General features: G+C 45.0%; 1 protein-coding gene across 1 annotated transcript in view; it reads right to left on the reverse strand.

Annotated features, from left to right (window-relative positions):
* LOC144493139 (sodium- and chloride-dependent neutral and basic amino acid transporter B(0+)-like) overlaps nucleotides 1-25,785 on the reverse strand; it is a 108,662-nt gene that overhangs the window by 34,298 nt on the left and 48,579 nt on the right. The window contains exons 8-13 of the mRNA XM_078212039.1: nucleotides 23,172-23,400; nucleotides 21,313-21,438; nucleotides 19,773-19,891; nucleotides 14,095-14,194; nucleotides 5,886-5,995; nucleotides 5,625-5,795 (exon numbers count right to left, since the gene is read on the reverse strand). Of these exons, the coding sequence (XP_078068165.1) occupies nucleotides 5,625-5,795; nucleotides 5,886-5,995; nucleotides 14,095-14,194; nucleotides 19,773-19,891; nucleotides 21,313-21,438; nucleotides 23,172-23,400 (855 nt within the window). The remainder of the gene's footprint in view (nucleotides 1-5,624; nucleotides 5,796-5,885; nucleotides 5,996-14,094; nucleotides 14,195-19,772; nucleotides 19,892-21,312; nucleotides 21,439-23,171; nucleotides 23,401-25,785) is intronic.

Genomic DNA, 25,785 nt, shown 5'->3' on the forward strand with positions numbered 1-25,785 from the left:
GATATGTTCACTAATCAGCCTATCAACAGCAAAATTAAGAGAGAAACAGCCTTTGGATGAGCAGTTCCAAGCAGAATCTTGCTTTGAAACTCAGCTGACTGACAGGAATTTTGAAAACTGCCTTGGGGGCCGCACAGAGGGGCTTCACCGGCTACATCTGCCCGTGGGCTGTACCTTGGACAAACCTCGTTAACATGCACTGTGTACTTACTGTGAACATTAAGAGTATAAGAAAGATTGTGCATATGTATATGTAAAGGTATAGTTGTAGCTGGAGGAGTAGATTGATATATTTCATCCTTTCTTGATTGATAATGTTTTATGCTTTTGTTAAAAGTTCATCAGTGGACTCTGTGGACAGGATTTTCTGGCCGTGCTCGCCCCGAAACCAGAAACTCCCACCCAAGGTCAACGGACCTTCCCATGGTCCACCTCTTGCCTGCTCCGATTCCCATGGTGGGCAGAATGAGAAAATTCATTCCTGTGACTCTGCTTAGTAGCACTCTTCGGGCCTGATTTTACCATTGCGTCGTGCCCGTTTTCGGGCATGAAAACTTGGTAAAGTCGGTCGTGAGGCCATTAACGTGATCGGCGCCTGCGTCCGCGCAGATGCCCACTTTACCAAGGCTCGAAAATGGCCACGAACCGAATTACGGCCGAAACGGGCGCAACGGCAATTTAAATTGAATTAATGGGCTGCCCACCCAACTTTACCAGCATTTCCCTCTTTACCATCGCGTTCGTGTGTCCAGATTTGGCGCAAAACAGACATGCTCGGCAAAGGTCTGTTTTGCGCGCTCCAGCTTCTGAAGAGGTAATTTCAGAGCTTGCAACGGCTCTGTCTCAGATCGGTGATGGAGGGGGGAGGGAGGTGGGCCAGATCATTCTCTAAAGAGTGGGGGGGGGGGGAGGGGAAGGGAGAAGGAAGGCCCGATCATTCTCTGGTTGGGGGAAGGAGGGAGGAGGGAGGCCAGATTGTTGTCTGGTGAGGGGAGGGGAGGAGGGAGGCCCAATCATTCTCTGGTGGGGGGGGGGAGGGAGGCAGGCCAGAAGGATCTCTGGTGGGGGGCGGGTGGCAGGGGCAGGAGGGTCCCCTGCCACTCTGCGGGTGATCAGTTGGGGGGAAAGAGGGGCAGAGGGTCGTGATCAGTCTGGGTAGCGAGGGGGTTGGTGGATAAGGGGGACAGTTATATTGTGTGGGTGGGGCGATGTCTGTGAGGATCATCGCTCCCGTTTTTCGCTCCCGGGTCACTTTATCCGCTTTTTGCGGTCCGGCAGCGATGTGACAGTGGCGCGTTTTTCAAATTTTTCTCACTGCGCATGCGCAGTTCAAAGCTCCGATCGGAGCTGCAGCGATTCATTGAACATAACAGCGCAGTACAGGCCCTTCGGCCCTCGATGTTGCGCCGACCAGTGGAACTAATCTAAAGCCCCTCTCATCTACACTATTCCAATATCATCCATATGTTTATCCAATAACCATTTAAATGCTCTTAATGTTGACGAGTCCACTACTGCTGCAGGCAGGGCATTCCACGCCCTTACTACTCTCTGAGTAAAGAACCTACCTCTAACATCTGTCCTATATCTCTCACCCCTCAATTTAAAGCTGTGTCCCCTCGTGCTAGCCATCACCATCCGAGGAAAAAGGCTCTCACTATGCACCCTATCGAATCCTCTGATCATCTTGTATGCCTCTATTAAGTCACCTCTTAACCTTCTTCACTCTAATGAAAACAACCTCAAGCCCCTCAGCCTTTCCTCATACGATTTTCCCACCATACCAGGCAACATCCTGGTAAATCTCCTCTGCACCCTTTCCAACACTTCCACATCTTTCCTAAAATACGGTGACCAGGACTGTACGCAATACTCCAAATGTGGCCGCACCAGAGTTTTGTACAGTTGCAGCATGACCTCCTGGCTCCGAAACTCAATCCCTCTACCAATAAAAGCTAACACACCGTACGCCTTCTTAACAACGCTATCAACCTGGGTGCCAACTTTCAGGGATCTATGCACATGGACACCTAGATCGCTCAGTTCATCCACACTACCAAGTATCTTACCATTAGCCCAGTACTCTGTATTCCTGTTACTCCTTCCAAAGTGAATCACCTCACACTTTTCCGCATTAAACTCCATTTGCCACCTCTCAGCCCAGCTCTGCAGCTTATCTATGTCCCTCTGTACCCTGCCACTTCCCTCCGCACTGTCTACAACTCCACCGACTTTAGTGTCATCCGCAAATTTACTAATCCACCCTTCCACTCCCTCATCCAGGTCATTAATAAAAATGACAAACAGCAGTGGCCCCAAAATAGATCCTTGCGGTACACCACTAGTAACTGAACTCCAGGATGAATATTTCCCATCAACCACCACACTCTGTTTTCTTACAGCCAGCCAATTCCTGATCCAAACCACTAAATCACCCTCAATCCCATGTGTCCGTATTTTCTGCAAAAGCTTACCATGGGGAACCTTATCAAACACTTTGCTGAAATCCATATACACCACACCAACCGCTTTACCCTCATCCACCTCTTTGGTCACCTTCTCAAAGAACTCAATAAGGTTTGTGAGGCACGACCTACCCTTCACAAAACCATGCTGACTATCCCTAATCAAATTATTCCTTTCTAGGTGATTATAAATCCTATCTCTTATAATCCTTTCCAATACTTTGCCCACAACAGAAGTAAGGCTCACCGGTCTATAATTACCGGGGTTGTCCCTACTCCCCTTCTTGAACAAGGGGACAACATTTGCTATCCTCCAGTCTTCTGGCACTGTTCCTGTAGACAATGACGACACAAAGATCAAAGCCAAAGGCTCTGCAATCTCCTCTCTAGCCTCCCAGAGAATCCTAGGATAAATCCCATCCGGCCCAGGGGACTTATCTATTTTTACCCTTTCCGGAATTGCTAACACCTCCTCCTTATGAACATCAATCCCATCCAGTCCAACAGCCTGCATTTCAGTACTCCCCTCGAAAACACTGTCCCTCTCCAGTGTGAATACCGACGAAAAATACACATTTAGTGCCTCTCCTATCTCTTCAGACTCCACGCACAACTTCCCACTACTGTCCTTGACTAGCCCTAATCTTACCCTAGTCATTCTTTTACTCCTGACATACCTATAGAAAGCTTTAGGGTTTTCCTTGATCCTACCTGCCAAAGACTTCTCATGTCCCCTCCTGGCTCTTCTTAATTCTTTCTTTAGGTCCTTCCTGGCTAACTTGTAACTCTCAAGTGCCCTAACTGAGCCTTCACGTCTCACCTTAACATAAGTCTCCTTCTTCCTCTTCACAAGAGATTCAACCTCCTTAGTAAACCACGGTTCCCTCACACGTCTGCTTCCTCCCTGCCTGAAGGTACATATTTATCAAGGACGCGTAGTAGCTGTTCCTTGAACAAGTTCCACATTACAATTGTGCGCATCCCCTGCAGTTTCCTACCCCAATCTATGCCAGCTAAATCTCATCTAATTGCATCATAATTTCCTTTCCCCCAGCTATAACTCTTGCCCTTTGGTATATACCTATCCTTTTCCATTGCTAAGGTAAACGTAATCGAATTGTGGTCACTGTCACCAAAGTGCTCACTTACCTCCAAATCTAACACCTGGCCTGGTTCATTACCCAGTACCAAATCCAATGTGGCCTCGCCTCTTGTTGGTCTATCTACATACTGCGTCAGGAAGCCTTCCTGCACACATTGGACAAAAGCCGACCCCTCTAAAGTACTCAAACTATAGCTTTTCCAGTCAATATTTGTAGAGTTAAAGTCCCCCAGTACAACTACCCTGTTACTTTCGCTCCTATCCAGAATCATCTTTGCAATCTTTTCCTCTACTTCTCTGGAACTTTTCGGAGGTCAATAAAAAACTCCCAACAGGGTGACCTCTCCTTTCCTGTTTCTAACCTCAGCCCAAACTACCTCAGTAGACGAGTCCTCCTCAAATGTCCTTTCTGCCACCGTAATACTGTCCTTGACTAACAATGCCACACCTCCCCCTCTTTTACCACCTTCCCTGCACTTACTGAAACATCAAAACCCTGGAACCTGCAACAACCATTCCTGTCCCTGCTCTATCCATGTCTCCGAGATAGCCACAACATCGAAATCCCAGGTACCAACCCATGCTGCAAGCTCACCCACCTTATTCCGGATGCTCCTGGCGTTGAAGTATACACACTTCAAACCACCTTCCTGCCTGCCAGTACACTCCTGCGACCCTGAAACCTCATCCATGACCTCACTACTCTCAACCTCCTGTACACCGGAGCTACAATTCAGGTTCCCACCCCCCTGCTGAATTAGTTTAAACCCTCCCGAAGAGCATTAGCAAATTTCCCCCCCAAGATATTGGTACCCCTCTGGTTCAAGTGCAGACCATCCTGTTTGTAGAGGTCCCACCTACCCCAGAAAGAGCCCCAATTGTCCAGGTATCTGAATCCCTCCCTCCTGCACCATCCCTGTAACCATGTGTTCAACTGCTCTCTCTCCCTATTCCTCTCCTCACTATCACGTGGCACGGGTAACAAACCAGAGATAACAACTTTGTTTGTTCTAGCCCTAAGCTTCCACCCTAACTCCCTGAATTTCTGCCTTACATCCCCATCCCTTTTCCTACTTATGTCTTGAGTGCCTATGTGAACCACAACTTGGGGCTGGTCCCCCTCCCCCTTAAGGATTTCGAAAACACGATCCGAGACATCGTGGACTCTGGCTCCTGGGAGGCAACACACCAACCGCGAGTCTCTCTCGTTCCCGCAGAATCTCCAATCCGTCCCTTTAACTATGGAGTCCCCAATGACTAATCCTCTACTCCTCTCCCCCCTTCCCTTCTGAGCCACAAGGACAGACTCGGGCGCAATAAGCCCCGCCCGCAGCGCAATTCAGACTCGCGCTTTTTTTTTCAGGCTGAGTGCGTATGGGGGCGCCTGGGAACAGTTTTAAGTCGGATCTGAATTGCGCCCAGATTCAGCACTTCGAATCAAAATGGTAAAATCGGGCCCTGCATATTTCTAAACAAAATAATAAAAGTTAGGATCTATCAAGCCTAGTTCCATCCTAAGATCTGACTTGAACAGTCATAAAACAAGGTGGAATTGTAACAGTTGCCAAGAAATTAAGGATGATGGCACACTTCCAGCTTTTCAAATAGCACCTGAGCTACGTCCTGTTATCTGACATGAAATACAAACTACTGATTCGTTGGACATGAATCATTTGGTTTGCACCCCACCATTCTTCTCTCAGCAAATCTCTGTTGGCCATCCAAGTGATTGATAATTTTCTCTCTGCTGATCATTTTTAAAAGCTTTCTGTCACAGCTAGGTGTAATGGCAACATTCATTTTCTCCAAGCAACCAAAGTTTGGTTATTATTTTTGTCATTAAGGTGGTGGGAACTGCTGACTGCCTCAGGAAGGTAGGAATTTTGGCTGTAAAATTAGCAGAATTTCCAGAAAAACATGGAACTGACTGAAAATGATTGCTTACACCAACTATCTAACTTTCAGGTGATCGTCCATTGAAAGCATGGTGAGCATCAGAAGTCTTTGTCAGAATTTCTTCTATTTATTCTTTGAAAGATTTGAAGATGTTTCCTTACTTGATACAAGGTGGCGCCCTCAGCTTGAACAACTCTCACAATGGCGACAATGGGGATCCACATAATGTTGAAGATGATCATACACCAGCCAAGTGCTGTTGCCCAGACTGGGTACTCAACAGATCCATATGTTGGTGTGGCAAATGTTGCTAAAGACCAGATTAGGATTACCTGAGTGAAATAATTATACAAAGCAAGATCAGAAACAGGATGATAAAGTAATTGCAGCATAAATTACAAAAGGATGTAACCTCTGCTTACCGCCAGCAAACACGGAGAGATAAAAATCCAACACACTCTCCACCACAGCCAGAAGAGCCAGTTCCTTTCCCCAATCATCATCTCAATGTCCTTGATGAATCTGTTTACCCCTGTGAACAACAAGTAAAGAAAAGACACAATCACTTGGTTTGTCCTGTTTTCAGGGCTATTTGTTTGCTGTAGAAATTCATTTTGTACTGGGTGTCACTAATGAACAGATCACTCAGGATCTCAAACAGAACAAATAAATTATGTCCTGATATCTCAATAAGGTTTGGTCTTAAATTCTTCTTGCTAAAGCATATGTGAAGTGCCTTGGAAATATGTTGTAGGTGTTATATAAATGCGATTGTCTTCTTTTTCTTTGCTGCAGACTCCTTGCTTAAAATGGCATGTGTAGAACTGCTTAAAAAACACCCACTCACAAATCTTTTGAAAAGAACTACTATTCCAAAAACCATATTCAAGTATAAAACAGGCCATTAAAGTATCGCTAATGAAAGCTTTAACTCTGTCACACCTCAGAGCCTTATGCAAGTTAATATTGAGATATTGACAAAAAAGATCATGGAGAAATAGCTATCAAGGAAAGTTAACAGATTTCTCTAGCTGTCTAAACAATGTTATTATGTATGCTTGGCTGCAAGCCCAGACTCATAAAAGGATTATCTGAATTTGAGATTGTTTGTGAATGGGTGGTTTTGTTTATTCTAAGCAGTTCCACATGTGCTATTGCTACTATGGGATTCAATGGTTTTATACATAGTGGGCCCGATTTTACCATTGCGTCGTGCCCGAAAAGTTGAGTGTTAGGCCATTAACGCGATCCGCGCTCGCGTCCGCGCAGATGCCCATTTTACCAAGGCCCAAAATGCATTTGCATGCATTTAAATTGAATTAATGGGCTGCCCGCCCAACTTTACCAGCATTTCCCCCTTTACCACCGTGTTCGCCCATCCAGATTCGGTACGAAATAGACCTGCTCGGCAAAGGTCTGTTTCGGGCACTCCAGCTTCTGAAGAGGTAAGTTCAGAGCTTCCAACGGCTCTCTGACTCAGATCGGTGGTGGGAGGCGGGGAGGGAGGAGGGAGGCCCAATCGTTCTCTGGCGGGTGGGGGCAGGGGGAGGGAGAAGGGAGGTCAGATCGTTCTCTGGTGGGGGAGGGGGGGGCGGAGGCCAGATCATTCTCTGGCTGGGGGGACAGGGAGGAGGGAGGCCAGATCATTCTCTGGTGAGGGGGGGGGGAGGGAGGCCAGATGGATCGCTGGTGGCGGGGGAAGGACCGATCATTCTCTGGTGGGGGGGGGAGGGAGGCCAGATCACTCTCTGGTGGGGGGCGGGGGGGGGGGGGGGGGGAGCAGGGGGGGGGAGGTGGGGAGACGGGTAAGATGTATCTTAATTCGGTATCTTAATTCGGGCGGCACGGTAGCACAGTGGTTAGCACTGCTGCTTCACAGCTCCAGGGACCTGGGTTCGATTCCCGGTTTGGGTCACTGTCTGTGTGGAGTTTGCACATTCTCCTTGTGTCTGCGTGGGTTTCCTCCGGGTGCTCCAGTTTCCTCCCACAGTCCAAAGATGTGTGGGTTAGGTTGATTGGCCATGCTAAAAATTGCCCCTTTGTGTCTTGAGATGCGTAGGTTAGAGGGATTAGTGGGTAAAATATGTAGGGATATGGGAGTAGGGTCTGGGTGGGATTGTGGTCGGTGCAGACTCGATGGGCCGAATGGCCTCTTTCTGTACTGTAGGGTTTCTATGATTTCTATGATCTCTGGTTGGGGGGAGGGCCAATCGCTCACTGGTGGTGGGGGGAGAGGCCAGATGGATCTCTGGTGGGGAGGTCGGGGGGGGGCAGGGTGTCCACTGCCACTCTGGGCGATTGGTGGGGGGGGAAAGGGTTCACGATCGGTCTGGGTAGTGGGGGGAGGGGGGTTGGGGGGGGTGGATAAGGGGGACAGTTATGTTGTGGGGGTGAGACGATGTCTGCGGGGACCATCGCTCCCGCTTTTCGCTCCTGGGCCGCTTTATCTGGTGTGTTAGCTTTTATTGGTAGAGGGATTGAGTTTCAGAGCCATGAGCTCATGTTGCAGCTGTACAAAACTCTGGTGCGGCCGCACTTGGAGTATTGCGTACAGTTCTGGTCGCCGCATTATAGGAAGGATGTGGAAGCATTGGAAAGGATGCAGAGGAGATTTACCAGGATGTTGCCTGGTATGGTGGGAAGGTCTTATGAGGAAAGGCTGAGGGACTTGAGGCTGTTTTCGTTAGAGAGAAGAAGGTTAAGAGGTGACTTAATAGAGGCATATAAGATGATCAGAGGATTGGATAGGGTGGACAGTGAGAGCCTTTTTCCTCGGATGGTGATGGCTAGCATGAGGGGACATAGCTTTAAATTGAGGGGTGAGAGATATAGGACAGATGTTAGAGGTAGGTTCTTTACTCAGAGAGTAGTAAGGGCGTGGAATGCCCTGCCTGCAGCAGTAGTGGACTCGTCAACATTAAGAGCATTCAAATGGTTATTGGATAAACATATGGATGATATTGGAATAGTGTAGATTAGAGGGGCTTTAGATTGGTTTCACTGGTCGGCGCAACATCGAGGACCGAAGGGCCTGTACTGCGCTGTAATGTTCTATGTTCTATGTTTTATGTTATCCGCATTTTGCGGCCCGGGAGCGACGTGACAGAAGCGCATTTTTCAAATTTGTTTCTCACTGCGCTAGCGCAGTTGAAGGCTCCGATCGGAGCTGCAGTGTTTCAGGCGCGATAAGCCCCACCCACAGCGCAATTCAGATCCGCGATTTTTTTTTCAGGCTGAGTGCGTACGGGGGCACCTGGGAACAGTTTTCCAAATCGGATCTGAATCACGCCAGATTCAGCACTTAGAATCAAAATGGTAAAATCGGGCCCTAAGTGCTGAATCTGGCGTGATTCAGATCCGATTTGGAAAACTGTTCCCAGGCGCCCCCGTACGCACTCAGCCCGAAAACAAAATCATGGGTCTGAATTGCGCTGTGGGCAGGGCTTATCGTGCCTGAAACGCTGCAGCTCGATCGGAGCCTTGAACTGCGCATGGGCAGTGAAAAAAAACTGAAAAATGCGCCCCTGTCACATCGCTCCCGGGCCACAAAAAGTGGATAGAGCGGCCCGGGAGCAAAAAGCGGGAGCGAAGGCCCTCACACACAGATATCGCCCCACCCCCAAAACATAACTGTCCCCCTTATCCACCCACCCCCCCACTACCCAGACCAATCGCAACCCTCTGCCCCCCTTCCCCCCCACCGATTGCCCACAGATAGCAGCAGTCCCCCCCGTGCTCCCCACCAGAGATCCATCTGACCCGTTTTCCTATTATTGCTACCGAAGTGAATAACCTCACATTTATCCACATTATACTGCACCTGCCATGCATATGCCCACACACTCAGCCTGTCCAAATCACACTGAAGCATCTCTGCATCATCCTCACAGCTCACCCTCCCACCTAACTTTGTATCATCTGCAAATTTGGAGATAACATATTCAATTCCCTCTTCCAAATAATTGATATATAATGTGGTGGGGCCCTAGCATAGATCCCTGTGGAACCCCAATAGTCACTGACTGCCAATCAGAAAAAGACCCACTTATGCCAACTCTTGGCTTCCTTTCTGTTAACCAGCTTTCTATCCATCATTTGCCAAAGGCCCAGTGTAGCTGGTATATTCCTCAGGACTCAGCCAAGTCTGTCAGTAATGGTCATGCTGAGACATCCTTGCTGAGGACAACTATATTCTGTGCCCTTGACACTGTCAGTACTTGTTCCAATTGGTGTTCAATATGGAGGAATATTGATCCATTGCTTGACAGAGTGCAATAGATTTTAATCAGCTGGAAGTTTCCTTGCACATGAACTGATGCCCTGAGATTTCACGGGGTCGAGAGTCAATGATGAGAACTCCCTGGGACACTCTCTCCCAACTTTGCAGTGGTGTGCCATCACTTCTGCTAATAGGGCATACACAGCGATGGAATTGGAGAAGTCTTTGCTCTGCCAAGGAGCTGCAATTACCATCAGATTGCAACACCACCTGCACTTTCAATCATCTCACTGCTGCTTTCTCATTTTATGCAGTAAGCGTTTTAACAACACCAGGTTAAAGTCCAACAGGTTTATTTGGTAGCAAATACCATTAGCTTTCGGAGCGCTTCTCCTTCGTCAGATGGAGTGGAAATGTGCTCTCAAACAGGGCATACAGAGACACAAAATCAAGTAACAGAATACTGATTAGAATGCAAATCCCTACAACCTCCCAAGTCCGGTTTTACCAGAAAAATAGAGAGCACCATTCCCCATTGGCTCTGTTGCAGCGCTGTAAATTTGAAGGAAAGACCAGGTGTGCCCTCTTTGAGGCACGAGCTGACGTATAGTAAGTCTAAAGAAAGATCCAGTGTGCATGTTAGTGAATGGGTGACCGGATGCATGGTTAAGACCATAAGAAATAGGAACAGAGGTCAGCCGTTCGGCCCATTGAGTCTGCTCTGCCATTTAATAAGATCACAGTTGAGCTAACACTCATTAAGTCCACTTATCTGTCTTATCTTCATAACTCTTAATTCTCCTCCTGATTGAAAGCCTATCAATCTCAGCCTTCAAAATATTCGAGGACTCAACAGCTTCCTGGGGTAAGGAAATCCAAGGATTCACCACTCAAGAAAAAAATCTTCCTCAAATCCGTCTTAAATAATCACCCCTTAATCTGCGAGTAGGCCCTCTGGTCTTGCATTCTCCTACACTGGTTGAATGAGTGGGTAGGATGGCAGGTGGGTGAGATGGCAGATGAGTGAGGTGGCAGGTGGATCGGTGGTAGCTGGGTAGGATTATCAGTGTATAGGGTGAGTAGGATTATCAGTGTGTAGGATTATCAGTGTATAGGGTGAGTGAAGTAGCAGATGGGTAGGGTGGCGGGTGAAGTGACACTTGGGAAATGAGTAGGTTGATGAGGCGGGTAGGTGTGTCAGGGACTATTCAGGTCTGGTCATGGGCGGTAATGTGATGGAGAGGGACAGTTGGGTCAGGGTGTAGTCAGGGAATTTGTGGGATAGTCAGGACGCTTTGGGGTGGAGTGTAGTCAGAGGGATGGCTAGGGAAGGATCGTTGGGAGGGGGTTCGGGGGTGTTAGTCGTGTGTGTTAGTGTGACTGGTTGATGGGTGCCAGTTGTATAGTTACTCAGGGGTTAGACTTAATTTGTTCTGTCTAGCATTTCCTGGGTACCTATTCAGGTAAGTAAATCAAAACTATCCCAAGTTTAACTCAGTATTAAGAGACTTTTGCAGAGATGGAGCAGGAGAATCAGAAATGCAAATGTCCTGGGCAATTCCCACACATCAGGACTTCCACAGAGACATGAGAATTTGGGCCATTCTTGTGTTTCAGTGACTGTGACAATTTCAGGCTGTTTCTAGACTGGTCAATGGGATATTTCTCCCAAGATTGACATAGGTTTCCAGATGTTAGTCAGGAGGACTTCACAGAGTCAGTTGGACAGATTGTGTTGTAGATGTTTCTGGTGTTGTGGTCAAAACTGAATGATCCATCTGGTTCTTTTCTTATTTAACTTTTCTGCAGCAGTTTGATACAAGTGAGTGGCTTGCTAACTCTTTGGACTGGTCAGTTAAGAGTCAACCACATGGCCTTTTGGGTTCGGAGCTACATGTAGACCAGATTTCTTTCCCTAAATGATATTCATGAAACAGAGATGTGTGGCTCCATGATTATGTTTAAGAAAGGAGGGAGGCAGCAGGCAGGAAATTATAAGCCGGTTAGCCTGGCTTCGGTTATTGGCAAGATTTTAGAGTCCATTATTAAAGATGAGATCGTGGAGTACTTGGAAGTGCATGATAAAATAGGACTGAGTCAACACAGCTTCATCAAGGAGAGGTCATGTCTGACAAATCTGTTAGAGTTCTTTGAGGAAATAACAAGGAAGTTAGATAAAGAAGAACCAGTGAACGTAATTTATTTAGATTTCCAGAAGGCCTTTGACAAGGTGCTGCATAGGAGACTGTTAAATAATTTAAGAGCCCATTGTGTTAAGGGTAAGATCCTGGCATGGATAGAGGATTGGCTGACTGGCAGAAGGCAGAGAGTGGGGATAAAGGGGTCTTTTAGAGGATGGCAGCTGGTGACTAGTGGTGTGCCTCAGGGGTCAGTGCTGGGACCACAACTTTTCACAATATACATTAATGATTTGGAAGAAGGAACTAAAGACATTGTTGCTAAGTTTGCAGATGATACAAAAATATGTAGAGGGACAGGTAGTATTGAGGAAGCAGGGGGGCTGCAGAAGGACTTGGACAGGTTAGGAGATTGGGCAAAGAAGTGGCAGATGGAATACAATGTGGAAAAGTGTGAGGTTATGTACTTTGGAAGGAGGAATGGAGGCATAGACTATTTTCTAAATGGGGAAATTCTGAGGAAATCAGAAGCCCAAAGGACTTGGGAGTCCTTGCTCAAGATTCGCTTAAGGTTAACGTGTAGGTTCAGACGGCAGTTCGGAAGGCAAATGCAATATTAGCCTCCATGTCGAGAGGGCTGGAATGCAAGGGCAAGGAAGTACTTCTGATGCTGTATAAGGCTCTGGTCAGACCGCATTTGGAGTATTGTGAGCAGTTTTGGGCCCCGTATCTAAGAAAGGATGTGCTGACCTGGAAAGGATCCAGAGGAGGTTCACAAGAATGATCCCTGGAATGAAGATCTTGTCATATGAGGAATGGTTAAGGACTCTGGATCTGTACTCGTTGGAGTTTAGAAGGTTGAGGGGGGATCTTATTGAAACTTACAGGATACTGCGAGGCCTGGATAGAGTGGTCGTGGAGAGGATGTTTCCACTAGTGAGAAAAACTAGAACCAGAGGGCACAACCTCAGGCTAAAGGGACGATCCTTTAAAACAGATGAGGAGAAATTTCTTCAGCCAGAGAGTGGCAAATCTGTGGAACTCTTTGCCACAGAAGTCTGTGGAGGCCAGGTCATTGAGTGTCTTTGAGACAGAGATAGATAGGTTCTTGATTAATAAGGGGATCAAGGATTATGGGGAAGAGGCAGGAGAATGGAGATTAGAAAAATATCAACCACGTTGAATGGTGGAGCAGACTTGATGGGCCAAGTGGCTTAATTCTGCTCCTATGTCTTATGGCCTTATCAATAACAAGAGTAGATTTTCATTTCAGATTTATTAGTTAAGCTGTTATTTTGGAATTTGAACTCTGGTTTCTGGAATATCAATCCAGTTGGTTTTAACTACAGTAACATTACCACTCTGCTCCCTATCATCTCCCTCATTCATCTCATACTGTGTGAGTTCTAACAAGTTGAGTAAATTGTTCCCTGCCATCAACCTGATTACCCATCTTGGTAAAACGTTTGTACAAATCTTGCAGAACAGGTGCTTACATGAGGAAAGTCTTATATTTGAGATCCACACTGAGATGGGTGTTATCAGAATGGGGGAGGCTGGACTATCAAATAGTGTTCTCATTCCTGAGCCGAAGAATAGAAAATTGATTCAAGGCAGTCATGAGAAACATCATGAACACAAGAACTTGTTCTGTTGTTTCACCTGCCTTGATTATTGGGAGAAACTATTAGCTGACTTAAGTCAAATGGTAAAATCAAGATCAAATTGTTTGGGCAACAACTGCTTCAGCAATTGGTAGGAAAATGGCTGCAGCACAATCTTCTTCAACAGCCAGGTGTAGTCCAGCAAGACTAAAGGGATCCTGAGTGAAGGATACTGAAGACCTTGATGAAAGATCTTCTTGGTCTGAAAAGTTAACTCTGTTTCTCTCCACAGATGCTGTCTGGCATGCTAGTTATTTCCAGAATTTACTGTTTTATTGCAAAAGACATTACCTGTCATATATTGGCTTTTGGAATTAAATAGGAAAAGATCCTTCATAGCTAAGGAGTGTACGTGTGTTCCCAATGAAGAACTATTCACATCTTCTCACCCAATACATTTCTCTTCCTTCTGAGCAGACAGAATGGTTGATTTTTTTATTTGCTTCCTGGGTGAAATTGTGTTGTTATTGGTAACCTTCCTTTCATTTCTATTAAAATTAATATTAATGATAATTAACTAGTTTTATACCCAACAGTAAGTTGAAATTTTCCCCATGAAAACCTATGTGGTAACATTATTTTAATTGAATGCTTTTCCTGTTGCATTTACCATATATCCAGCTTAGACCAGTGATTTCCAGCAGAGCTGATGCAATGAGACCCCATCCGACACAGAAATGGTCAATTAAATTTATCCAGTAAATCCCAGCCTAGCAAGAAATGAAAAATCAGAAAACGTGCCGCAAATGTAAAACATAATACAATAAAATCATTATTGCCTGGCTTGAGCGGGGAATTTTTCTTGCTAGTTAATCAAAAACACCATTAACAGAACATTCCATTACCAACGAAATACAGCAAGTGCTAGTAGCATGAACTATGCAAATATTCAGGAAGCAAAAAATAGTATTCTTTTTACCTCTAATCTTCAAGAATGTTTATTCATTTCCAGGATGTGGGCATCGCTGGCTAGGCCATCCCTTATTCTCCATGAGAAGGTGGTGATGAGGTGTCTTCTTGAACCACTGCAATCTATCTGTGTAAATGCACTCATAGTGCTATAAGTGAATTCCAAGATTTTGACCCAGTGGCAGAGAAGGATCAGTGTTATATTTCCAGTCAGGAAGCTGAGTGACTTGAAGAGAACTCAAGGTGGTGGTGTTACCATGTGCCTGCTGCCCTTGTCCTTCTAGATGGTAGCAGTCATGGGTTTGGAAATGCCTTGGGGGTTTCAGCAGTACATCTTGTAGATGGTACATACTGCCGCCACTGTTTGTCAATGGTGGAGATAATGGGCCCTATTTTACCATTGCGTCAGGCGGGCGCAAAAACATGGTAAAGTCGGGTGTGAGGCCATTAACGCGATCAGCGCCCGCATCCACGCAGATGGCCACTTTACCGAAACCCGGGAACAGCAGCAATCCGATTCACGCCCGAAACGGGTGCAACAGCGATTTAAATGCATTTGCATGTATTTCAATTGAATTAATGAACTGCCTGCTCAACTTTATCAGCATTTCCCCCTTTACCGCCGCGTTCGCCAATCCGGAATTGTGCCAAAATGAATCTGCTGAATAAAAGTCGTTGTCTGGTTGGGGGGGGGGGGAGGAGGAGGAGGAGGAGGAGGCAGGGGTCAGATGTATCTGTGGTGGGGAGGGGGGAGGGAGACCCAATCGTTGTCTGGTGGTGGGGGGAGCGGCTGATCATTGTCTGGTGGGGAGGGAGGAGGAGGCAGGTCAGATGTTCCTCTAGTGCGGGGGGTGGGGGGGTGGGGTGAGTGAGGCCAGATCGTTCTCTGAGGGGAGGGGGGGGGGAGGAGGGTAAGATGTATCTCTGGTGGGGGCGGGGGGAGGGCAGATGAATCTCTGGAAGGGGATGAGGGGGGGGCAGAGGGGTTCGCTGCCATTCTGCAGGTGATTGGTGGGGGGGCGGGGAGAAGGGGGCAGGGGTCGCAATTGGCCTGGATAGCGGGGTGGGTGGATAAGGGGGGGCTGTGATGTGTGTGGGGGCCATCGCTCCCGCTCTTTGCTCCCGAGCCGCTTTCTCCGCTTTCTGCGGCCCGGGAGCAATCGGACATGGGCGCGCTTTTTCAAATTTTTTTCCAACTGCGCATGCGCAGTTCAGAGCTCCAATCGTTCCGGCTGCGCTAAGCCCCGCCCACAGCGCAAATGGGACCCGCGATATTGTTTTCAGGTTGAGTGCGAATGGGGGCGCCGGAAAGCAGATTTCTAAGTCGGATCTGAATTAAGCCCAGATTCAGCTCCCGGGCCGCAGAAAGCGGAGAAAGCGGCTCGGGAGCAAAGAGCGGGAGCGATGGCCCCCACACACATCACAGCCCCCCTTAAAATGGTAAAATCAGGCCCAATGAATGCCCATCAGGCAGGATGTTTTGTCCTGTATGGTATCAAACTTCTTGTGTTGTTGGAGCATCCAGGCAAGTTGAGAGAATTCCATTAAATTCGTGACTTGTGCCTTGTAGTTGGTGGTCAGGCTGAGGGGTCAGGAGGTGAGTTACTCGATGCAGGGTTCCCTGCCTCTGCTCTTGTAGCCACAGTATTTATGTGGTTAGTCCAGTTCAGTTTCTGGTCATTGGCAACCCCCTGGATACTGATAGTGCAGGATTCAACAATGATAATGTAATTGAATGTCAAGTGACAATGGTTAGAGTCTCTCTCATTGGAAATGGTCTGACATTTGTGTTGCCCTAATGTTAAGTGCTACTTTGGCCCAAGCCTGGATTTTGTTCAGGTCTTGCTGCATTTAGACATGGACTGCTTCAGAGTCTGAGGAGTTGTGAATGGTGCCAAACAGAAGCAAACATCATCACTTCTGACTTTAAATGGAAGGAAGGTCATTTCAGGGATGAAGTGGAAATGGTCAAGAGCTTCAAGTTGCTCGGTATCCAGATCACCAACGACCTGTTCTGGTGCCCCCACGCCAACACTATAGAAACTGTTGGCATGGGGCTACCAAAGCCCACCAACACCTCTACTTTCTCAGGAGGCTAAGGAAATTCGGCATGTCTGCTACAACTCTCACCAACTTTTACAGATACGTCAGAAAAAGCATCCTTTCCAGTCATATCACAGCTTGGTATGGCTCCTGCTTTGCCCAATACCGCAAGAAACTACTACAGGTCATGAACGAATCCCAATCCGTCATGCAAACTAGCCTCTCATCATCCATTGACTCTGCCCACACTTCCTGCTGCCTTGAAAAAGCAGCCAACATAATCAAGTAACCCATGCACCTTGAACATTCTCTCTTCTACCTTCTTCCGTCGGGAAAAATATACAACAGTCTGAGGTTACGTACCAACCGACTCAAGAACAACTTCTTCCCTGCTGCCATCAGACTTTTGAATGGATCTACCTCATATTAAGTTGATCTTTCTCTACATCCTAACTATGACTGTAACACTACATTCTGCACTCTCTCCTTTCCTTCTCTATGAATGGTATGCTTTTTTTGTATAGTGTGCAAGAAACAATACTTTTCACTGTATACCAACATATGCAGCAATAAGAAATCAAATCAAATCAAATGTAGATGGTTAGGCCGAGGACACTACCCTGAAGAATGCCTACAGTGATGTCCTGGAACTGAGATGATTGACCTCCAACACCCACAAACATTTTCCTTTGTACAAGGTAACAGGTGAAGATTGATAAAGAGCAAGAAGGAAAGACAAAAGTTATGCATTGTAAATAGCAAGAAACAAAATTTAACATTACCACTGGTATGTGCAGAATAGATAAAATATGTCTTAACATACTTCCAAGTACAAATATTCCATGTGAAACACCTTTGAATTACTCTTCGAATTAATTTGTAATGGTGCTTCTGATTTCCCACCTCATTATCTGACTCTCTGCATTAAAGCCCCACAGTAGCCTGGATTTCTGGATTTGAATGGGCAGATGAGCCTCTGTGTAATGGAGCATCCAAAGGATGGCACACCTGACAATGCAGGACTCCCCTGGCCACCACTGTGACAAGTCAGCATAATTTATTTGTTTGTGGTTGAATCCTTTATTGGAATTTGCAAGGCTCAAATCTTTGACTTAAAGATGAGAGTGTTATAAACGGAGATAAAGTGAAATGAAAATTTTCCAAAGTGCACATCTCTACACAGTGAGACTTATCAAATAATGTTGAGTGACAACAATGTAAATCTGGTTCACAGGGTCTAATAAAGCCAAGTTTCATCTCTTTTACCAGATGGGAAAAGGTCAGTCAATTCTGAACTTTCACTTGCCATGCTCCTAGCCAAGTTGTTCCAGTAGTTACAAAACCGGCATCTACCCAAGTATATCCTCTACACACAAAGCAGGATAAATCCAATCCAGCCAATTACTGCCCCATCAGTCTACTTTCAATCATCAGTAAAATGATGGAAGCGGTCATCGATAGGGTTGTCAAGTGGCATTTGTCTAGCAATAACCTGCTCACTGGCGCTCAGTTTGGGTTCAACCAGAATCACTCAGCTCCTGACCTCATTACCCGGATTGGGTCACTGTCCGTGTGGAGTTGTCACATTCTCCTCATGTCTGCGTGGGTTTCCTCCGGGTGCTCCAGTTTCCTCCCACAGTCCAAAGATGTGCGGGTTAGGTTGATTGGCCATGCTAAAAATTGCCCCTTAGTGTCCTGAGATGCGTAGGTTAGAGGGATTAGTGGGTAAAATATGTTGGGATATGGGGGTGGGGCCTGGGTGGGATTGTGGTCAGTGCAGACCCGATGGGCAGAATGGCCTCTTTCTGTACTGTAGGGTTTCTATGATTTCTATGATGATTACAGCCTTGGTTCAAACATGGACAAAAGAGCTGAACTAAAGGTGAGGTGAGCGTGAAACCAAAAGAGAAAATGCTGGAAAATCTCAGCATCTGTGATGCGAGAAAAGAGTTGACGTTTTGAATCCAGATGACCCTTTGTCAAAGCTTCCAGACCAACTGAGATTTTCCAGCATTTTCTCTTTTGGTTTCAGATTCCAGTATCAGCAGTAATTTGCTTTTATTTAGTGAGGTGAGGGTGACTCACCTTGACGACAAATCAGCTTTCGACCTAATGTGGCATCAAGGAGCTCTAGCAAGGCTGAAATCAGTGGGAATCAGAGGGAAAATTTTCCACTGGTTTGAGTCACACCTGGCACAAAGTAAGATGGTTGTGGTCAATGGATGTCAATAATCAGTTTCAGGACATCATTGCAGGAGCTCCTCCGTGTAGTATCTTTGGCCCAATCATCATCAGTCCATTTCGTCAGCGAACTTCCTTCCATCTGAAGTAGGGATGTTTGCTGATGATTGCACAATGTCAGCACCACTTGTGACTCCTGAGATACATAATCAGTTCATGCGAAAATGCAGCAAGACCTTGGGCTGACAAGTGGCAAGTAACATTCATGCCACACAAGTGCCTGGCAATGATCATTTCCTACAAGACAGAATCTAACCATTGCCCTGACATTCAATGGACATCGCTGAATTCCCCCCTATCAGTATCCTGGTGGTTACTATTGACCAGAATCTCAATTGCATTATTCATATGATACTCTGGCTACGAGAGCAGGTCAGAGGCTAGGAATCCTGCAGCGAGTATCTCGTCCCCTGACTCCCCAAAGCCTGTCCACCACCTTAACAGCACAAGTCAGGAGTATAGTCTGCACTTGCCTGAATGAATGTGGCTCAAACACCAATCAAGAAGCTCAAATCCATCCAGGAAAAATCAACCCATTTGATTGGTATGTCATCCACAAACATTCACATCTTCCACTATCGACATGCAGTGTCAGTAGTGTGTGCCATCTACAACATTCATTGCAGGAACTCACCAAGGTTCCTTGGGCAGCAACTTCGAAATCCACAACCACTACCATCTGGGAGAACAAAGACAGCAGACATATGGGAATGCCACCAGCTGGAGGTTCCCCACCAAGTTACTTGTTATTCTGATTTGAAAATATAGTGCCATTCCTTCACTATTGCTGGGCCAAAATCCTGGAGCTCCCTCCCTAATAGTGCATGTACCTGCACTACATGGACTGTAATGGTTCAAGAAGGCAGTTGGCTCCCACCTTCTCAAGAGCAATGAGGGATAGGCAATAAATACTGGCTGAGTCAGCACTGACCACATCCCATGAATGAATAAAAAAAGTTGTAAACTGAAGGGAAAAAACATGACTGATACTCAAGTTTATTTTTAAATTACATAATGTTGTGAAATTTCAGACTTCATTGCATTATAATTAATGATATAGGCTGAAATATCACAAGCTATTAAAGGATAACATACCTGTGTTACAAGTAAAATGCCAAGCAAATAAAATAACAAGGAAACACCAGGTATCAGGTAAAGGCGTTTTGAACGTAGAAACTTCGGGAACTGGTCCAACAGGGCTGTTATAATTGTTTCTGATGAAAAAGAAAGTTACTTGAGGTCAGCACTTTATAATTTACACGGTTCCACAATCTCAGATTATTATCAACAACCCTCCCTCAACTGATGGAACTGTGCTGCTGCATGTTAAACACCACATGGAAGAAATACTAAGGGTATCAAGGGCACAGAATTTTAATGTCCATCACCAAGAATGATTTGTTTGCACATTCTTGATTGAGCTGTCTGAGTCCTGAATGACATATCTGCCGGACTAAGCATGCAGACATTGGTGAGGGAAGCAGGGGGAAAAATGTACTTGACCTTGTGCTCACCAATCAGCCTGTCGCAATTGCCTCTATCCATGCCAATTTCGTTCAGAGAGAACATAGCACACTCCTTGTGGCGCCAAAGCCCATTTCACAGTGAGGACACCTTCAAGTTATGTGGCACTATCACCATGCCAAATGGATTAGTCTCAGAACTAATCAAAACTGGGCATTCATGAGGCATGGTGAGCCTTCAGCAGCAATGGAAATATATTCAACCACAATCAGTAACATCATGACGAACAGATCACTCACTCTAACATTACCGTCAAACTAGAAGACCAATACTGATACCTTGGTTGAGTCTCGAAGAAGAAGTAATGAATCCTTAAAACTCTGCAATGGATTAAGTGCACTCTTGGGTGGTGATAAAAAATATCATGATATCCATATATCCAAATATCCACATCATGATAAAAAATATAACAGAGTTTAAAAATCTCAGCCTTTACAAAACAGTATTGAATCAGTAGTGTTTGCCTTGTTCAATATTTTTAATGTATGGCAAAATATTTTGTTTTAATATATGAAATCTTGTGATGCAGTTCTTTCAGTTGATCAATGGATGTTTGACTTCCTCTCTAAATGTTAACAGTTTCTAAAGACTGTAACAAAGATGAGAAATTACTGTTGGTGACATTACTGAACAAATACCTACCAACATCTTCAGCTTCTTTTGTACATACTCCATTCTTGGATGCACCTGCAATAATTATTAACTGACTCCTTTCCAAGCTTACTGGTTCCATTTACAAGATGCCTTTAGTTTTTTTATATATGATAACCACATAAATAATTTAAATCTTTTACTGAAATAATTGTAGACATCCCATCTCTGGTAGAGCTCAGAGATGGGCTGTTATTTGTTTAAGGATTTTTCCAGATCCAAATCCAATGTTATAAAACAAATGCCTTTTGAATTGCAATTATCTTTGGGATTTTTACTAGTTTCTCAATCGGGTTTTCAATTTAGCTACATATAAAAAATCCAATTCCCCAAAGCAAAAGTAATTTTCTAAAACAAATGAGTTATGAAATTAGATATTTGCAATCTTTTATGAAATTATTTACATTTATAATTTTCCTTTAATAAATGTTTGACAGAGGTGGCTTATGAAGACACTCACCAAAATCTGTAACTTGACTGCTGAGTCCCAGATTGAGCAGCATGAAGAAAAATAAAATGGACCATAAAGGTGCCCAAGGCAACTGTGCAAGAGCCGCTGGATAGGCAACGAAAGCCAAACCAATACCTACCAGTAGATACAATCAATATGGTAAAATTAATGATACATCAAAGAGAGAAACTGTAACTATTAAATAAATTAGAAGTCAAATTGCCAAGATCTAACTTGCTTTGCCCAGTGTTTGTGAATTTGGACCTTTTTTCTATTCATCAAATTGACTGCTGGATAAGTTTCATTTAATGCACCTAGGATCCAAAAGTCTGTGACTATTCTAGCAGATCACTATTTAACACCACGAAACCAGGCAGGAATCCATTTACTTTGATGTTATAGTGAGGTTTCTTGGACATGTGCATTGGGATGGAGCCTATACCCACAGATTACATGGTCAATGTTAGAGCACTGCATCGGTCTCTCAGGGTAGGGTTAGGCAACGTCTGAAGGTGGAAAGGCAAGAAACTGTCGTGCATGGTCACCATAAGATGCATTGTTTCTGTGTCAGCTGCGGCTCAGCTGATAGCACCTTTGGGTCAGAAGGATTTGGGCTTAAGTTCTACTCAAGTGATGAGTAAAAATAAAAGGGTGGCTCTCCAGTGCTCCACTGAGGGAGTGCTGTATTCCAGCTGTGCCACCTATGGATGGGACATTAAACCAAGATTCCATCTGCTCTCCCCGGTGAAAGCAAAGATGATGTGGAGATGCCAGCGTTGGACTGGGGTAAACACAGTAAGAAGTTTAACAACACCAGGTTAAAGTCCAACAGGTTTATTTGGTAGCAAAAGCCAAAAGCTTTCGGAGCCTTAAGCTCCTTCGGGCTCCGAAAGCTTGTGGCTTTGAAAGCAAAAGTCCCATGGTACTTTTATGAAGAAGAATGGAGGAGTTAACCCTGATGTCCTGGCCAATACTTGTTCCTCAATAAACCAGAAAAATAAATCTGGTCATTATCATGGTTCTATTTGTGGGAGCTTGCTGTGTGCAAATTGGTAGTCACATTTCTTACATTACAGAAGCAACACTTCAAAAGTACTTGATTGGATGCAAAATAGTCATGAAAGATGCTAAATAAATCTAAATCTTTCTCTTTGTTGTGGCACAGGTATCATTGATCTCCCACTCTCTGTGGCAGCAGGTCAGAAACACTGAAAATTTTAAGCTAAGCACCATGTGTGTATTTATAATGATAACCAATAGTACTGTGACATTCTATGATGATTCAAATTTCTCACATTTAATGGAATAGATTGAACAACAAGTCTGATAATCTCCAAACTTTCTAGTTTGCTATTCAGTTCCTGTCATTGTGCCATGCAGGTTCTGGACCCTGTATCTGGGAGGTTCTGTATCAGACATGTGCCAGAATGCTAGTGTTTTCAGTATCTGGGTCTTTCATTTGAATTTGTACAAAATAGTAAAAGTATAACGCTACTTTGAGACTTCATGCAATTCCTGTATAGTCAACCTAAGAATATTGACTATTTTGAGCCTGCACAGTACTTGTAAGAAGCAGGGGAATCAGCCAGTCAAGGTCTGGATACAATGGACAGCAGTACCTGGTTTGGATATTGGTTTAAAGGGTAGCACTTGGTTTTCAGGTCTTTCCAGAATTTGGGATGTCAGATAAGGGGTCCAGTACCTGTAGTACCATCACCATTGAGCTGTGTGGTACTTCAGAGCTTGAAAACACTTTCCATCAGGAATACTGCTGTGCACCAAGTATTGATTATTGTGTCTGTACACTGGATCAATTGTGATCTCATATGTAACAAAATGATTAATTTCAAAGAGATGTTCTCATTTACCTGGCTGTACAACCTCTGAAACAGGCTTGTCTTGTACATGAGCCATGTGTCCAAGGGTGGAGAAGATGGCAAATCCAGCAAACACACTCGTAGCACAGTTAGCAACACAGACAATGATGGTGTCTTTGTAACAGTTGTTATGGAATTTGTTGTAGGATGAGAGTGTTACTAAACCTCCCACAGATACAGCAAGAGAAAAGAAAATTTGTGTTGCAGCATCTTTCCAAACCTAGCAAATAGGAGATAGGATTAATCAGCACCAGGATATTTTCTTGAATTCTTTCAACTGTGGTAGGTAAAACAACATGAACGGTGGGAACATTGTTAGCACCACAGTTCAATAATGAGTTGAATGATTGAATTTCTTTAATCAATGGTGTCTGTATTAAATATTAGGATCATCAATTTGTCTCCTAGACTAATGTTTGCTCGCATTAATGCTGTTCATTGTCATGCTTTCTGGTGAAGACCCAATGCTTTAATTTAATTACAGTGACTCAATAGGATCCTTTTCTTTTACAGCAATACCTTTCTATAGTTGTGATTGTTCTTTGACATGTATTCAAACACATACCACTCATTAATTAGCCTGCACAGGTAAACTGATGTTTCTTTCCTCAGTAATTTTATGAATCAATTTGTAACATGTTGCTAAAACAAAATGTGCTCCAAAAATACAGTCATTGCATTTCACCCCATCATGCCCCATTTGTTTTTTATTCATTCGTGGGAGGTGGGCATTGCTGGCTGGCCAGCATTTATTGCCCATCCCTAGTTGCTCTTGAGAAGGTGGTGGTCAGCTGCCTTCTTGAATCGCTGCAGTCCATGTTCTGTGGGTTGATCCACAATGCCATTAGGAAGGGAATTCCAGGATTTTGATCCAGCGACTGCGAAGGAACAGTGATATACTTCCAAGTCAGGATGGTGAGTGGCTTGGGGGGGGAACTTGCACGTTGTGGTGTCCCCATGTATTTGCTGCCCTTGTCCTTCTAGATGGAAGTGATCATGGGCTTGGAAGGTGCTGTCTAAGGATCTTTGGTGAATTTCTGCAGTGCATCTTGTAGATAGTACACACTGCTGCTATTGAGCGTTGGTGGTGGAGGGAGTGGATGTTTGTGGATGTGGTGCCAATCAAATGGGTTCTTTCGTCCTAGGTGGTGTAAAGCTTTTTGAGTGTTGTGGGAGTTGTACCAACCAGGCAAGTGGGCGTATTCCATCACACTCCTGACAAGTGCCTTGCAGATAGTGGACAGGCTTTGGGGAGTCAGGTGCCGAGTTGCTGGCTGCAGTATTCCTAGCCTCTGACCTGCTCTTGAAGCCACTGTGTTTATGTGGTGAGTCCAGCTGAGTTTCTAGTCTATGGTGACCCCAAGGATGTTGACAGTGGGAGATTCATTGATGGATTGCCATCAATGTTACTTTTCATTCAATGTTACTTGCTACTTATTAGCCCAAGCCTTGATATTGTCCAGATATTGTTGCATTTGAACATGGACTGCTTCAGTAGCTGAGGAGTTGAAAATAGTGCTGAACATTGTGCAATCATCAGCGAACATCCCCACTTCTGATTTAATCCCACTTAATCTCATCTCATCCAAATGCATCATGCCTGATCCCTTCCCTTCCCACTTCATGACATCTCATCCATTCTATCAATCTCATCTACTTGCATTCCTCCTCAATTCCTTCCTCTAATCACATCCTGCCATTTCCAATCCCACTTCCACCCACTTCAATCAATTCCATCTCACTGCTACCTCTCCAATCCAAGCCCATCACATCCCCTGCATTCTGTTCATCTTTTCACATCCTTATTCATATCTTACACAATGCCTTTTTTAATCGCATCCTGACCATTCAATCCTAATGCATCTTTAAAAACAATTTGCCAGAAGTAAGGGGTACAGTCTTGGAGCTATCTCCATGTTTTGTTTTTACCATTCCCTGCTGAACACCACACTGATCCCTGGGTCTGTGTCATATGCCTTCTTACATTACTGTGTAGACAGTTGTGCACTTTGTCCCACATTAACCCTGTAAGTGCCAGACCATTATATACTACACCTCCCCAAGTCTTGATCCAATCTATCTGGATTCTGACAGGGAGTGAAACCACAGAGTATCAATCAGTATTAGACTCTGTCAACATTGCCATCAGGATTAATGAGGTACTTGAAGTGCAGTCAACTGTGAAGGGAAATCAAAATAAACACAGATAGTTGGAGGTGGATGGAAATCCCTTGATCTGACAGCTGAATCTTTTATGAGGTTGAACTTGTTACAGATCAAAAGGGGTCAAGTGCAGGAGAGAGGGTTTCAATGATTTCTGCTTGCTGGGAAGCCACAGCAACTTGAAATTAAAGCTGTGCACACACTGGGGCTGAATGCACAGCTGGGCAGACTGGAACCCACCCCCACCCCCCCCGACCCGCAGGTGAAATTGATACCTCCTCTCTGTCAGCTGACTTCAAAGAGGTCTGCTCACACCTGCAGCTTCTGACGGGGAGAAACTGGAAATCTCTGCTGCAGAATAGAGTGCTGCAATGATTTAATATCCTGTCAGAAGGTTAAAGTTACCTGACCACTTCAGAAATTTGACAGCTGACAGGCAGGA

The sequence above is a fragment of the Mustelus asterias genome, chromosome 4 (genome assembly GCF_964213995.1).
Source record: "Mustelus asterias chromosome 4, sMusAst1.hap1.1, whole genome shotgun sequence".
Classification (NCBI taxonomy): domain Eukaryota; kingdom Metazoa; phylum Chordata; class Chondrichthyes; order Carcharhiniformes; family Triakidae; genus Mustelus; species Mustelus asterias.